The sequence below is a fragment of the Crocodylus siamensis genome, chromosome 1 (genome assembly GCF_052110815.1).
Source record: "Crocodylus siamensis isolate JL-2025a chromosome 1, ASM5211081v1, whole genome shotgun sequence".
NCBI lineage: Eukaryota > Metazoa > Chordata > Crocodylia > Crocodylidae > Crocodylus > Crocodylus siamensis.
In genome coordinates, this window is record NC_143395.1 from 128186523 (window position 1) to 128201255 (window position 14733).

A 14733-nucleotide genomic window follows, 5' to 3' on the forward strand; every position below is an offset into this window, starting at 1 on the left:
TTTTCCTTTACTGAAGCTCAGGCACTCTAATGTACAACATGCTTAAACTGCAATGCATATTGCTTATGGGATTAAATGATAAATAAACAGAAAATGATATGGCAATAAAGGCTATTTGGGAATGGTGAAAAAAGGTAAAACTGCACTAGAACAAAGATTCTTTTTCGTAGCTACATATATTCTTAACATTTATCTATTAAGCACAAACAACGTATTGGAGCTGTACAGTATACCAATGCATAGGATATGTTATGGAAAAAAATTATAAGGTAATGCAGTATAAATATTTTATTGGTGTAAGTTTAGGATGAGCTATACAACAAATAAATCATGATGCCTAAGCTAGGTTATACAAAAAATATGATATATAAAAAACCTTTTATATACATCATCATGCATTTTTAAGCTAAATTGTCAATGCAAGGAAGGAAGAAGAATGCTTATTTTGAAAAGGTTTTTTGAAGTTTAAATAATATCACTAACTTTGTTTTCTTCATATTGTACCATCTGTATAGCCATGTATTTTGATGCTAAACTCCAACTGTACAGGCCTTCTCATGAGAAAAACAGTATTTCAGAACCATCTCAAAGTAACCAAAAATAACTGTATGCATACCAGGAGGCACTAGACACAAGCAGTTATGCCAGGACGAACATTTAGCATGGTCAAAAGGCAAAACTTCAAGGTTTTAAGGTCTTGAAATATTTGTGCCAAACCCATATTCCTCCAAGGTGTTCCTTTTTCCCTAACAGGCTTTGTCGGCCTTCTTTCTTCTTTTTTTCACCATCTACCCTCCATTTGATACTAGGTCACTTCCTCCTCAGAGCTCCTGCAATACATCCCTCTATTTTTTTATCTCCCTCCTCTTAGTCCTACATCTGAAGATAGAGGATCCATCAGCCCCTCTATTAGCTGCAATCTTGAAAGCCTGGGATTCAGCATTTAACTTGCATGCTCTGGAATTTCTGAGGCTCACTATCCAATCTGTAGCGCAGCTGAAAGGGAACGTACGTAGTGGCATAAAATTTTAGTTTGGTGGCACCTTAGGATACAGCAGACCTGCTGTACCCTGAAGTGGTCCAATGGCAGAGGGGAAAACTGGGAGCAGGGAGACTCTGACAGAAGATTTGATTTTGGGTTTGATTTGAAGCTTGCAATAATTAGAATGATCTATTCAGCAATGAGGTGATTTTTTAAGAACTGAATTGGTTGGCAGCTTGCAATGGAAGCAGAAAGGAGCAATCAGGTATTGAACCATATGGAAATAGATAAGGAATTGCAATGAAAGCAAAAACAACACAGGTCAATCCATTTAAGAGAAGCATTGGGAAGTGGATGAAGAAGGAACAAAAGGAGAAATCCCTAGCTTCATTAACAGTAGGGTTACCATACGTCTGGGTTTTCCTGGACTTGTTCTCTTTTTTAGACCCCTGTGCTGCGTCCAGGCAGGTTTTTAAAATAAGAGCAAATGTCCAGGTTTTCTGCTCTCCCGGGCTGGCTGCTTGGGGCTGGGAGCAGTGGGCAAGGTGATTGGCTGTTGGGGGTCATGTGCTCCCCACGTGGGCTCCAGCAAGCCAGGTGGAGACAGAGAGACACAGAAAGAGTGAGCGAACGAGCAGGCGCATGCACAATGCAGGAGCTGCTTGGGCAGCAGGAATGGGGGGGGGGTAGGGGCCTGCAGGTTGGAAGTGAGGGGCACCAGCAGGGTTGGGGGGACAGAAGCTGAGGGTCCAGAGTGTGGGACACTGGCAGTGCTGGGGAGGCAGGGGCTGTGTGTCAGAAGTGAGGGGCACCTGCAGAGGAGGGGGGCAGGGCAGGGAGCTGCAGGTCAGGAGTAAGGGACACTGGCAGGGCTGGGAGCAGGGCAGGGGGATGCAGATCAGGAGTGAGGGGCATGGGACGGGTGACTGTGGGTTGGGTGTGCAGGGCACTGGCAGCACTGGGGGCTGTGGGGTCAGGAGTAAGGGGCACCAGCAAGGGGTGGGGGGAAGGGTACTGCTGTTTGGGAGTGAGGGACACTGGCAGGGCTGGGGGCAGTGGGTCCAGAGTGAGGTGCAGCAGCAGGGCTGGGGAGGGTGTGGCTTGTTAGTGAAGGGCAAGAATGGGCACCGGCATGTCACTGACCCCCACTTCATATCCCTCCCCCCACCCATGACAGGCGTCAATAACACCATTCTTCATTATCATAATTATGTTTGCATGAAGACACATCTTAGAATCATAGAACAGAAGGACTGGAAAGGGGCCTCTAGGATCTTCAAGTCCAGTCCCCTGCCTTGGGCAGGAGATAGTTGGGCCCAAACAAGCTCAACAAGGTGCTTGTCCATCCTCCTCTTGAGCACCACCAGGGATGGGAACTGCACCATCCCTACTGGGAGTGCGTTCCAGATTCTAGTTACCTGGATGGAAAAGAAGTGTTTCCTTATGTCTAGCCTCAACTTTTCGTCAACTAGGTTGTGCAATCTTGATCTCTATATTCTGCTACTCATTACTAATTCTTTAGAACAGTTGATATTAATATCTTAAATGGGTCTGTACAGTTAATGAGAAAACTTGTAGTAATGATGAATAATTGTTAAAGGCTGCTCTAATGTTGATAGAAGAATTATATCCTTTTTTGTTTCAACAAGTCCCTCTAAAATAATTGGCTTTTTCCCCCTCAAGCTCCTTTCAGTGTTATTTCCTTTAGGGTGACTTGTGTTATTTCCTTTAAAGTGACCTCTGCTGTCATAAAGCAACATCTCTGTTCTCTTGATCTATTTTTTTTCCAGTGAGGCTGTTAATAATGAGAGAACTTCTGAGTCTGTGTGTGTGTGTGTAAATTCATCTGCAGTAGAATCTCTGCAATCAGCCAAGACCCATTTAAACTTTCCACAGACATTTTTATTCAACACAAATGAGGAATTTCTTATTTAAAAAATAAATCAGAATAAGCACCAGAAAGACTTCTGAACGTGCACGTCGAGGACAGCTTGACAATTATAAATAAATACATTTAAGATAAAATGTTCAGGACTGCCAAAAATTGTAACAATTTGAACAAGTGAGATTTTACATGTATAGTAGCAAAGATCTTCAGTAATTTAATCCATCTTTTCTTTGGTGAAAGTGTATTTCCTGTGCTACATTTTTTGCCTCTACTTAAAGGATGAATCAAGGCATTGAAAATAAGCTTCCCATGGGAACCTATTCCCCAGACAAACTTCTCACTGATGGAAGAAAAAAATCTTACAGCCTCAGTCCCAATATTCTCTTATTAATTCTATTTCTTTACTCTCCAAATGTTACATTAATAGGAGGTAGGGGGTGGAATTTGCCAATATTTTCCAGTAATGAAGTGCCCCAAACTGAATTCAATATTCTTGGTGTAGTTTCACTCACCAGCAGTCTTCAGAGAGGGACATCTCTTCCTGTTTCATGAGGTGATGACTCTGGGAAGAGTCCAAAAATAACACTGACCTTTTTTTTGCTGCCATATCACTTGGCAAACTCCCAGTTTCATTACTCCTATGTCTTTTTCAGTTTTGTAGTTTCTAATGTTCATCCTCTGTATAAATCTCTATGCTTTGAACTGTTCTTACATACATATATTAACTCAGGAATCTGAGAAAACAGGGAGCAGTGAAATCATATAACTATTTTGTAAAATGTGTGCACCGGATATACTTTCTTTGAGCATGATCAGAGATAAAGATTCCATACACCATTGTCTGATTCAAGCAGAGAGCCAAGGAACAAAAGACCATATAGTGTTTGCACAATTGCTCGTCACACTTTGCTTTGAAGCACCAGGATATCTCTTAAGAGAACTTTTACAGAGGTTTACTAGGATACACTGCCTCTGCTATAAATGATACATCACCTCCTATATTTCCATCTGAAGTGGTTGGGCTTCCAGAATTGTCTTCACCAAAATACATATAAGGGCCTTTATGTAGCAAATTTCAATTGCTTAAGAAAAATAAAAAAGAAAGTATCCATTGTCTGAGTGTGGTTTCTCACACAAGAATTCAATAGAAAATACAGTTGCTATGGAAATTATTCCTTTCAGTAAAGTACCAAGACGGGCTGCAAAAAAATAAAGAAAAAACAACAGAAATTCAAGCATATGATTGATGACAAGTGTTCAGCTGTCCCAGTAAAGGTCAAAACCACAGAAGTCTCTGGTTCCCCAAAATATGTTCCATTTACTATGTGGAGATCCTGAACTACTATGAATGTTTCAATATTTATCTGGCTACCATCCTGAATTCTTTTCATAAACTCTTAGTTCAAGGAAAGCATTAAAAAAACAGTGCAAACAGTCCAAGGACTTGTTATTGGACTTGAATGCATTACATTTGTTTCCTGATTTGTAAGGGCTTTGTTACATGTGACCCTTAGGACTGCTGAAGGTACTTACAATGCAAGCGCCTGTGCAATAAAGCAGGAAAACTCATTCTAAGGGCATTTTTACACTTGGATGCGCCACAGCACCGGGCACTTTGAAAAGCACCCGGCGCTGCGACGCATGCAGTTGTATAAGCAGTGAAATGCGTGTCAGCACACAGAAAATGGCAGCAGTCTGCTTTTGAACTAAAACACATTAAAGGTGTTCTGAACTAAAACACATCAAATGTGCTTCTGTGCGGAGCATCTCCAAAAAAGTATGTGTATAAATGCCCTAAGTGCACTCTGAGCATCTCAAATTTACACCACTTTGGGCAAGGAGTATTTCTGGGTCACACTACCTAGCTCATGTTACGGTAATGTAAGTTGCCCCATGGAGATAAAATGAGCAATCTGCAGTCCTTCAGAATTCCTGGACAGACTCCTCCCAGACCCCACTTCCTATTCCAAGAGATGTCCATAGACACACTTTCCACACTCCCAAACTCTATTGTCCAGTGGGTGGTACGGGCCCCAAACCAATACCTCCACCTGCCCACAGGGGATGTGACCCCAACCCATGTGGTACCACCTCAAGCAGCAATTAGCATCATCACAATTTGCCACTGTTGCTCAGGTGCTCTCATACAATCATGTACCTTTATAAACTGAAGTGAGCTAGAGAAAGTCCCCCTTGAACTCCAATCAGGCAGGGCCCAAAACTGGACTCAAGGTGATATGTGATGGACTTCACTGTGATTTGAGGTGAGGAGAGAACCATTGCCACCCCTGTCAAGGGCATGAAGGGCAAGTGACAGACCCAGGTGACCTACAGTCAAATCACAGTTCAGATGGTGGCTCAGAGGCACCAGTGGGACTGGCTGCAGACTCGCACTAAAATCAAGTGCCTGAAGTCCCAGTACATTCAGGGCAGGGATACCAACAAGTTCTCAGGTGTGAGGACTGTGGTCCCCTACTATGAGAAGCTGTTCAGGACCCTTGAGGAGGACCACATTATCTGTCCCTTCCACATTCCTGTGCCTAGTGTGGCATTATGACAACAACAAAGACAATGACATTGAAACATCCCTGCTATCATCTGCTATCAAAATAGCTCTTTCCCTAACCCAAATTCAGACCCAGTATATAGAAGATGGGGACAACTTATACGAGGCTCTCATAGAATCATAGAATCAATGAGTGGGAAGGGACCTAGACAGATCATCGAGTCCAACCCCCTGCCATGGGCAGGAAGGAGCACTGGGGGTGGGAGGGGTCATAAGACCCCAGCCAGGTGCCTATCCAGTCTCCTCTTGAAGATTTCCAGGGAAGGTGAGAGCACCACCTCTCTGGGAAGCCTATTCCAGGCTCTGGCCACCCTCATCGAACAGGTGGATGTAGACAACCAATACCAACTGCTGTTAAGTCTCAGTGACTTTGAGGAAAAGGATGGTGAGTGGTGTGTTTGGGGACCCAGGGATCTGGGGATAGTCATGGTGCAGTGGTGACTTGTGGCTCTAGGGTGCTTCATGGTAGAAGGGTGCCTCTGGGTTCTAGGTATGGTAAAGTGGCTAGGCATGTGCTCCACCCCTGCAATTTACCAGGAGGATGGGGGCATTGTGTTCCACCAGTGGCATGCTCATGTTTGGGTGGCAGGAGTTGTAGATGGCTTGATGGTCAGTCAAGGTGCTCATTGGCCTATCCAAGGGCTCATTGGTTCATGTGATACTCCATCCATGCTCCCTGCCCCCTATCAACTGCCACACACAGCTCAACCTCTGCCCCAGCCACTCATTCAGCTGCTTAGGTGATGAGCTGGGTCCACTGACTCCGGCCAACCCAATCCCAGCACCTCCCCAACCTTCCCTGTGGGGTTGCCCCTTGTCCTGGAGCTGTGTAAAACCTGCATGAAAGTTCATCAAGGTGTAGTTGCTTGCAGTTCATTGAATTTTTCCCACACTCTGTTTCCTTCCCCAGGGATCTTGAGCATGCTGTAAGCACCCAAAGGCACACTCCACTTGCATTCAGCAACTACTCATTCAGCATTTAAAGAATTTGTTCCTGGGGTCCAACTGTCTCATGAATGGTTTCATGAGCCTGGGGAAGAGTGCATATGCCAGATCCCTAATTATTAGTAAGGGAAATGGCCAGCCCAGCCAAGTTCACTGTGGGAGCACAGGGGGTAAAATCCCCTTGCTCCATCATCTCCAGAAAAACAGAGTCCCTGAATACCTGGACATGCACATGTGGTTTGTGGCAATGCAGACCCATCTGTGGTACTATAAACCACACACTGAACATGCAGTGGGTTGTTTTGGGTTTTTTTTATCACCAGGATCTTCTGATGTCAAAAAGACCTGTACCTAAAAAGGTGGGGCAGTACATGTGGTAACAGCATGCACCGCCTCAAACTGGAGCCTGGCCAGCCAGAGAGCCATGCTCTGGTTGCTGACCAGGCTCTGCATGTCTGGATCGCTGCTACTGGAGCCCCAACAGGCACACAGGAGCCCAGGTGCTAGCCCTAGCCTCCCCTACCTCACTTGAGATAGCTTGCTGCACACCAGACCGTGCACGCATCCCCAGGGACAACTAGCAGCAGCAAAAATATGTTCTCCTAGCTGTCCCCAGCGAATGCATGTCCCCACTCATGGGAACATACCCATGGATGTCATGCAACTGTTCCAGTTACCTGATGTTGATGCTAGTGAAGCAGCCCTGGTTATCCATGGCTGCATGCAGTATAACCAAAAAGAAACTCTTGTGTTTGATGTACTCTGAGGCACTGTGATAGGGGCACATAATGGGTATGTGGATCCTGCTGATGGCCCCCACACAGTACAGTTGCCCCAGTGGTTTGAAACTGGTAATGAACTCCTGAGGGTCCCTGAGCCAGATGAGGCAAGGTCCCAGTCCCTGACATATGGCTATGCACACTTCATGCATGGCCATTACTGCTGTTGTCCACACACAGTGAACTGGTTGGTCATGCAATGAAGGCTGTCAGGGTTCGTCAGCTTCCATATCACAATGGCCATGCATGTCTCAGTGAACACAAAAGGCAGTTATACAAATGGGTGGGGTGGGGGGGAATGCTTTAATTAGAGTGACTCCAAGAGCTCTAATTAAAACGCCTAGAGCATCATGTGCATGAGTGTCCCCACACTGAAAAATGGAGTTGGGGCCACTTTAACTAAGCCTTGTCAAATGACTGAAACTTTAGTTCAAGTGCTTCCACTGCCATTTTTCAGCATGGGAACACTGATATATGTGATGCTGGAGTCTGCTGGAGCACGGTTATTACCACACTCCAGCAGACTCAATTAATTGAGTCTGCTCTGATGAGTTGTAATTATAGCACATTGGAGCAGCCACTTTGCATGTGTATAAGCACCCAGGGTGCTGAATCCCAATGTCTTGGTGCTGGAACAAGGCCAGCTCATTGCAAAGATCCATGAATGTGCCATGGGATATCCTAAAGTTCAGCTGCCACTGCTCATCGTCCCAGATTCTGAGCATGAGCTGCTCTCACCAGTCTGAGTGCACTGGGGGTGCCCAGTGGCAAGGTGGCATGGATACTGGGCCTGCAGTGTCAAAGCTTTGGTGTTGTCATCTTATGCCTCATGCAGCTGGGCCAGCTCACTGCTCATGGCACCAGCATTGTCCTCAAGGTAGCATATCACCAGGGCCAGAAGCTGACACCTCTATGACGTGGAGTGCCTGTGGATTATGGCCAGGGCAAGGATTTGCTCACCTCCATCACTTGCCCTCTCAGCAAAGCTACTGGTGATCCAATTTCAGCTGGGGCAGTCAGGCAAGAAAGGATTGTGTACCATGCCTAGCCATGGAATTTGAATTCACACTCTCAGAAGGTAATCTAATCAGCACTTTCCTCAGCCTTCTCCCACCCATCCCCACAGCAGGACAGGAATGCAGGAGGCCTCAGTGGGAAGCTACAGCCCTCTTCATGCCATTTGACAAGGAGAAAGCTGCTGGGGTTTGGGGAAACAGGACCAAGTGGCACAGGGAAAAATTCAATTAGCCAGTAGCTTTTTCTTGGCTCTCCCCTAGGGACAGGACACAGATGTCCTGGCTCCTGGCCACTCCACAGCACACCAGCCCATTAAAAGCCAGTCAGAGTTGTGCAGGTCAAAGATCATATTAACCCTTAGTGCACGACTGCTCAGAGCATATTCTAATTTTAATACCGTATAACATTTCATTGTTTTAGCAAGTGCAAACTGGAACAAGTAACAGCATCCTAATGGATTCTGTGAAGGTGCGGAAGCATTTATACTGCTTATTATGCCACTAGGAGAGAATAAGCCAACAGCCTTTGCTCAAGGACAGTAAACAAAATGGATACTTTACTATATAAAAGCCAAATGGGAAGAGTGTCTATCTTCAGAGTGTACACTGCATTCCTACTTGTATAGATGACAATTCTTTACACGTCTTTCTTCGGGCCAAATCAGTTAAATTGTTGGTCCTTGTCACATGTTCACTTGCAACAGCTGCAAATCATTGTAATGTAGCAACCTAGTAAAGTTAGTGCAAGTTAGGAGATAACCCTCGCCTGAAAAGGAGCAACTTTGCAAAGCCATGTGGGCACTTAACATGTGCTAAACGGCTTGCTTTCATGTCTGCTTGCATTTTAACTGCACTTAATAAGTGTCAGTTTGAATGTGTGACACCACCCAAAGTTTGTTCTTTTAGGCACTGTATTTGTAGCTGCCAGAAGAAAATAGATGTATGTTGTATTATTTATTCTACATACATGCATTTCTTTGATATAAAGAAAAAAAAGTCCCTATTACCTGGCACCTCTGACCACATGACTAGAATTGCCACGTCAGTGGCAGCTTTACAAATAGACAGAGACCAGTGTGTAAATCCAATGTCAGTCCAAGTTTCATAATGGGTCTTGCACAAGAAGCTCTAAACAATAACGTGTTTTACACAGAAAGTTCTAAACAATTAGACGAGTCATTACCTCATTATTCCAGATGGAGCTGCTGGTTTGCTTTGAAAAAGTATTATGGAATATGTGAGGCAGGGAATATTTCTTACAGAGTGTCTGTATAAAGTGAAGGCAAGCAGAGGAGGGAGGGGGGCGGCTTGAGGAGGTTAAATACTAATGCAATACAAGTAATAGTCATGCTGGGCTGTGCTGACCAAAAAAGTGGCCATCTGCCAAAACTGCATCTATTAAACCCAAAAGTGTTAGCCAATCTGCTGATGTGAAGACCACACATTCCACCATCTCTCATTACAGTAATCCAGTGTTTCAGGAAACACAAACTCTTCTCTTAATTCCTTTGGTGCATCTGTATTTATAAGTGACACAAAAAAGATCTCAATCACCTTATCTTCTACATTCTTCCACAGCTTTGGTGTCATCATCTTGTGCCTCATGCAGCTGAGCCAGCATGGTGCCCATGGAAGCATCACCCTCTTCAAGGTAGCACATCACCAGGGAAACAATGGCCAGCTTTGCTGTGTCTTCTTTGCCATCAGTAGCAATTCTCTGAGCTTTCTTTAGTTTCTAATAGCCTTATTGCAGTATCATTTTCTGAGCCACCAGGAAACAGCTTGCTGTCCCAAGTTTCTCCCATACGATCTCCAAGTTTGTAGTCACCTGTCAGGATTATTTACCATTTTTCCCCCCTCCTCACTTCAATTCTAGTTTCATTATTTGCCACTTGCATGTCTAGGTTAACTACATATCTTTCATGTCTATATTTATCTGATCTTCTCTTTTCTTGAGGACAAAATACCTACCAAAGTGAAATGTCTCCACATTTTGTGTTTGCCCTTTCTACAACTTCTAATCTTTTTTTGATGTCATGGTCTTCAATCTTCCACCTAAGTTCTCTACCTGACATTTCCCTTTTTATGATTTTCCTTTGGTCTCTGTTCATTCTGCCTGTATTCCCCTCTTTAACAGATTTCAGGTGCTATTCACATGCCTCCTGCTTCATCTCCAAAGGAAATCAAGTGGTACTTCACATATGCATACCCGGACAATCTTCATTTCTGAAGAGGAAAATTGTTTATGTTTCATAAGAGCTGCCTTTGATCTCACACACCTATCCTTAACAGCAGCTGTCACTTCCCTGTTTAGGTTGTTTTATCCAAAGCATTCTACAAACTCAACCTGGCACAATTACATTCACTATTAAGGTGGCCTTGTAGGTGATCTACTTATTAATTCATACCTCCTTTACTTGCTGCCTCATTTTCGTATTGAGCAATGAACTTATACCACAATCCAACTCCCTTCAGTTTGGACACGTTTCTTCTCTGGAGCAACCTTCTAATTAGAACCAAGGAGTCTAAAAAAACAGCTTTTTAATTTTAAAGACTGAATTTGATCCATTTACAAAAAGACTTGCATGATGCTATGCCTGAAAGAGCAGAGAACTGGATTTGGTGACCTAGGATGCTCTTTCTAGACTCATGTTCCATTACTGTCCCTCTTTCTGGGATGGGCACAGATCTCTCGTATCCTATGATTCTTGCATGCTTGCAATCATGTTCACATAACATAAGCTCTCATTTAAAAATATATTTTTTAAAAAGCTTCTATTAAGTTTGTCATAAAAATGAAACTAAATAAAACCTTCAGCTTAGTAGAAACCAGATGGTGCATTGTTTTTTTAGTCTCCCTGAACCAATACCTCTGCGAAGCATGAGCTGATCCACTCCCTTCAAAGGGATGCTACCTCTGGAACTGACAAATGACAGCATATACATTAACAGTTAGTCTGGCACTAGCATGCACATCCTGCTGGTTATCTCAAGTGTCCTGGGTACTGCCTCTTACAAAATCTCAAAGAAGAAAAGCCTTAATTGTTCCTTACCCAGCAGCCAAAGTACCAGCCTCTGCCTGACAGTTTCAACATCTATTAATCAATGATGCAAAATACATTGATAGTGTAGGGGCATGGTAAAATCAATTAAATTAAAAATCCAGTTGATAGTGCGATTGTATTATTGTATGCACTAAAAAGCAAAGGTTTGATATATACCTAAAACAGTTGCTGAACTTCTTGCCCAATGCAAAAAAAAAAGGGTCCTGATCCAGTTCAAAGAACACACCAACTTTTGACAATGATACCAACATTCCTAAACCACTCTGTATGGGGAAAAATGATAGGTCACAATGCTTCTGCTCTTGCTCTTGCCTGTCCTATGTAAGGGTCAGCCAAAATGCCAGCCACTATTTGTCCCCATGGAAGTGCAAAAGGTGACCTCTCAGTCTCCGAGGCTCACCCATAATACAGTGCGGCAGGGTCAAGACAAACAATCCACAACTCTCCCACAACCTATGTACTGGCCACCTGAAAGCAAACTGCTGGGGTGTGGTAGTGGATCTGTAGCCTATGTATTGTGCATCTTACCCCTATCCAAGGCACTCCCAGTACTTCCTCTTAGAGCCATGTGATTCTGTACAATCTCTTAAAATGGATATTTATCTAAAAGCTTTGAAAAAGGCCTAGCACATAATTTTGCCTTACACACGCAAAGAAAACTCCATCTAAATGTACCAGACAGAGCTGAATAGATGAGAAGCAATTCATCCTTTATTTACATTCCTAAGTTACAAGTTGCATGTTACTCTGTAATGAGCTGGGCTACAGATAATCTGTCTAGTTAGACCTATACAGCAGATTCTGTGTTTCATCCTGAAAAAAATGGACAACATATGGAGCCCATCCGGAAACACACAAAGTTTAAAAACCTTAGAAAGGGTAACATAGAACCCCAAACCTAAAAATTAACTTCTAAGAGCTTGTTGGTACACCTTTTTCTCTTTTTTTTGCACTTATATTTTCTTCAGTAAAAAATAAATCACCTGAAAGCAAAGCATAGCCATTTATGCATCATAAATATGTACATCAACACTATCAGCAGGAGATGCACTGGAGAATGACAACAGCAATTTGCATTTCTTTAGTTTCTTTTGTGTGGCCAAACTCCCTAAAGCATTTTACAAAGCAATAAATATCATACCAGCGAAGAAATAGTGATAGGATGTCAATACAATAGTGACTCTCTGCAACCAGACATAACAGCCATTCTTTGCCCACTCAATACCTCTCACACAGCTGTAAACATGAGTGCCAATTAATCTATTTTAGTTAAAACAGAAAGGAGTTCTGCCTGTGAAGGACCTTTTATATAGTCACCTGAACTGCTGAACGCTACAGTAGTACTTCTTGGACATCATGGCAAAAAGATAGCTTTTCTAGCAACTCAGAAGTCCCAAACTTTAATGGAAGGCAGGTAGATATATTTTATTAGGCTCCTTGAATGACTTGAACTTGTGATCTTATGCTTAGGCCTACATATTTTGCTACCTCCTCATATATCACTCACAAGAGGAATGAATACAGATAAAATCATGATGGCAATACTGACAGTAGCAGTCAAGCTCCTTTTGCTCCTCCTCAGTTAATTTGTATTTTATTTTAGCCCAATTCATTCATCTTAAAGGAAATGAAATTCAAATACGGACTCCCTCACTTACCAGTTTCTCTTTGCCCCTGCCAGTTTTTTTTTTGTTTGTTTTGTTGTTTTTTTTTAACTATAGGCTTACGGGTTCGGTGCTTTTGAGAAAACAACACTGGAGACTAGGAACAGGTCTTCAAGCACAACTCAGCACATGAGTCTGTGCACATGCATGCACGTGCACACATATGCACACACACACAGCTGCAGCCTTTCAACTATCCTCCAGGGGATGCAGAACAAGCCTTCAAATACAACTCCATTAGCATACGTGTACATGTACACACACACATGCACACACCAGCAGCAGCAGCCTTACAACTATCCTCCAGGGGTCACAATTGGGTTACAAATTCTATACAATATGATGACTGTGCAGCCTGATTTAGAACAATTTATTCACATCCTTCCTCATTAAGATTCAAATGGAATAAGTAAGACAGAAATTGAACAGATACAGAAATTGGGCATAGCTTGCTCCTGTAGTCAGTAAACATTTATTCACTAAGCACAATTCTCTCTTATGTTCTCTCTCTGACACACAGTCTTTTTTCCCTCCCTCTCCTTCCTGCTTGCTGTTTTAATGCATAATTAAGAAGGTCAGAATTAATGAAGCAGTGTGGAGTAAAGTTCAAGGAATCCCCAGGCACTATTTATTCTATTAGATCTCAGGCATGAATGTCAGATTGGCAGCATTAGAGGCAGAAGCAGTTGAGCTGGCTGCATCCCAGAAAAGAAACTACCAAGGGAGACTTACCTGCAGTGTCAAGTCATTCCTAAGCTCCTTCCCTGCAAAAATCACACGCAGCTGGTCAGCTGGAACTCCCTGTCGCTTAGCAACCACCTCCTTGAGCTGGAAGATGCTGGTATCCGCATCAACCTCCACTGGGAAACCATGGCTGGAGTTGAACCTGACAAACACTGACCAAAAACAAAGCCTTTTTTTAAAAGTGAGCATTTTTCAAGAAACCTTTTAAAATGGCACGAGAGAAGGCTTTCTGATCAGTGCTCTACAGACAGAGCGGGATTGTGAAACTTTAGCAAAATTTTCATTTTTAAAAATCCTACTTTTAAGATTGCCATGTATTATTTTGGAATGAAGAGCCATGCAGGATTTCCCATCGTGTAACAGTCAGTTGCCAGTAAGCAAAAAGCATGTGTGCCCCCTGACAGTGTTATAAATAAGAGGAAGCACACAGAGTCAAGGAACAGACTTAGCTAGGCAAGATTCGGAGTAAGCACTAACTGGAACCGAATTTGCAATTCAGCCTCAGCCATAACAGACATGTATGTTCTCTCTGCCTTGTGTTCTTCCTCCCCTGGCTGTACCAAATAAATGCTATGGACATAGATGTGTTTGTTACAACTAAAACACACTAAATACTATAAGAACAGGCAGTTGCCTGATGAACAGCAAAGCATAGTCATATATACTGACCTCCCATAGATATAATTCTACAGAAAATAATGATGGAAAGGAAGTCATTAGCTAGTTGAAATGAATGGGTGTTTTCTGTACCGCTGTAGTCTTTTAGAGGTCACTATACTACCTGCTGTACATCATTTCTGCCAGCTCACTCCTTCACCGCAGAAAATCACTACTGTAGCAGCCATGACATTAGTTGTAGCAACTGGTTTATACATTCACAGAAGTCTGGCAAAAATGCTCATGAGTTTACTGACATTCAGATGGTAGATTGTTTTTCATAATGAGTCTGAATGTGCCCATTAAACTCACAGTGAGAGGGACTAAAAAAATCCCCACTATATAGAAAAACCTCATTATAATCCCATCACTCACTGAGATTGTGTGAAAAGCAGAGCTATATCCCGGTGAGTTACTTCAACCAGTA

At 43.1% G+C, this 14733-nt stretch overlaps 1 protein-coding gene across 1 annotated transcript in view; it reads right to left on the minus strand.

Annotated features, from left to right (window-relative positions):
- The window catches only part of PRKN (parkin RBR E3 ubiquitin protein ligase), a 1414145-nt gene that overhangs the window by 1098905 nt on the left and 300507 nt on the right, over positions 1 to 14733 (minus strand). Inside the window, exon 2 of the mRNA XM_090042590.1 lies at positions 13638 to 13801. Coding sequence (XP_089898716.1) covers positions 13638 to 13801 — 164 coding nt within the window. The remainder of the gene's footprint in view (positions 1 to 13637; positions 13802 to 14733) is intronic.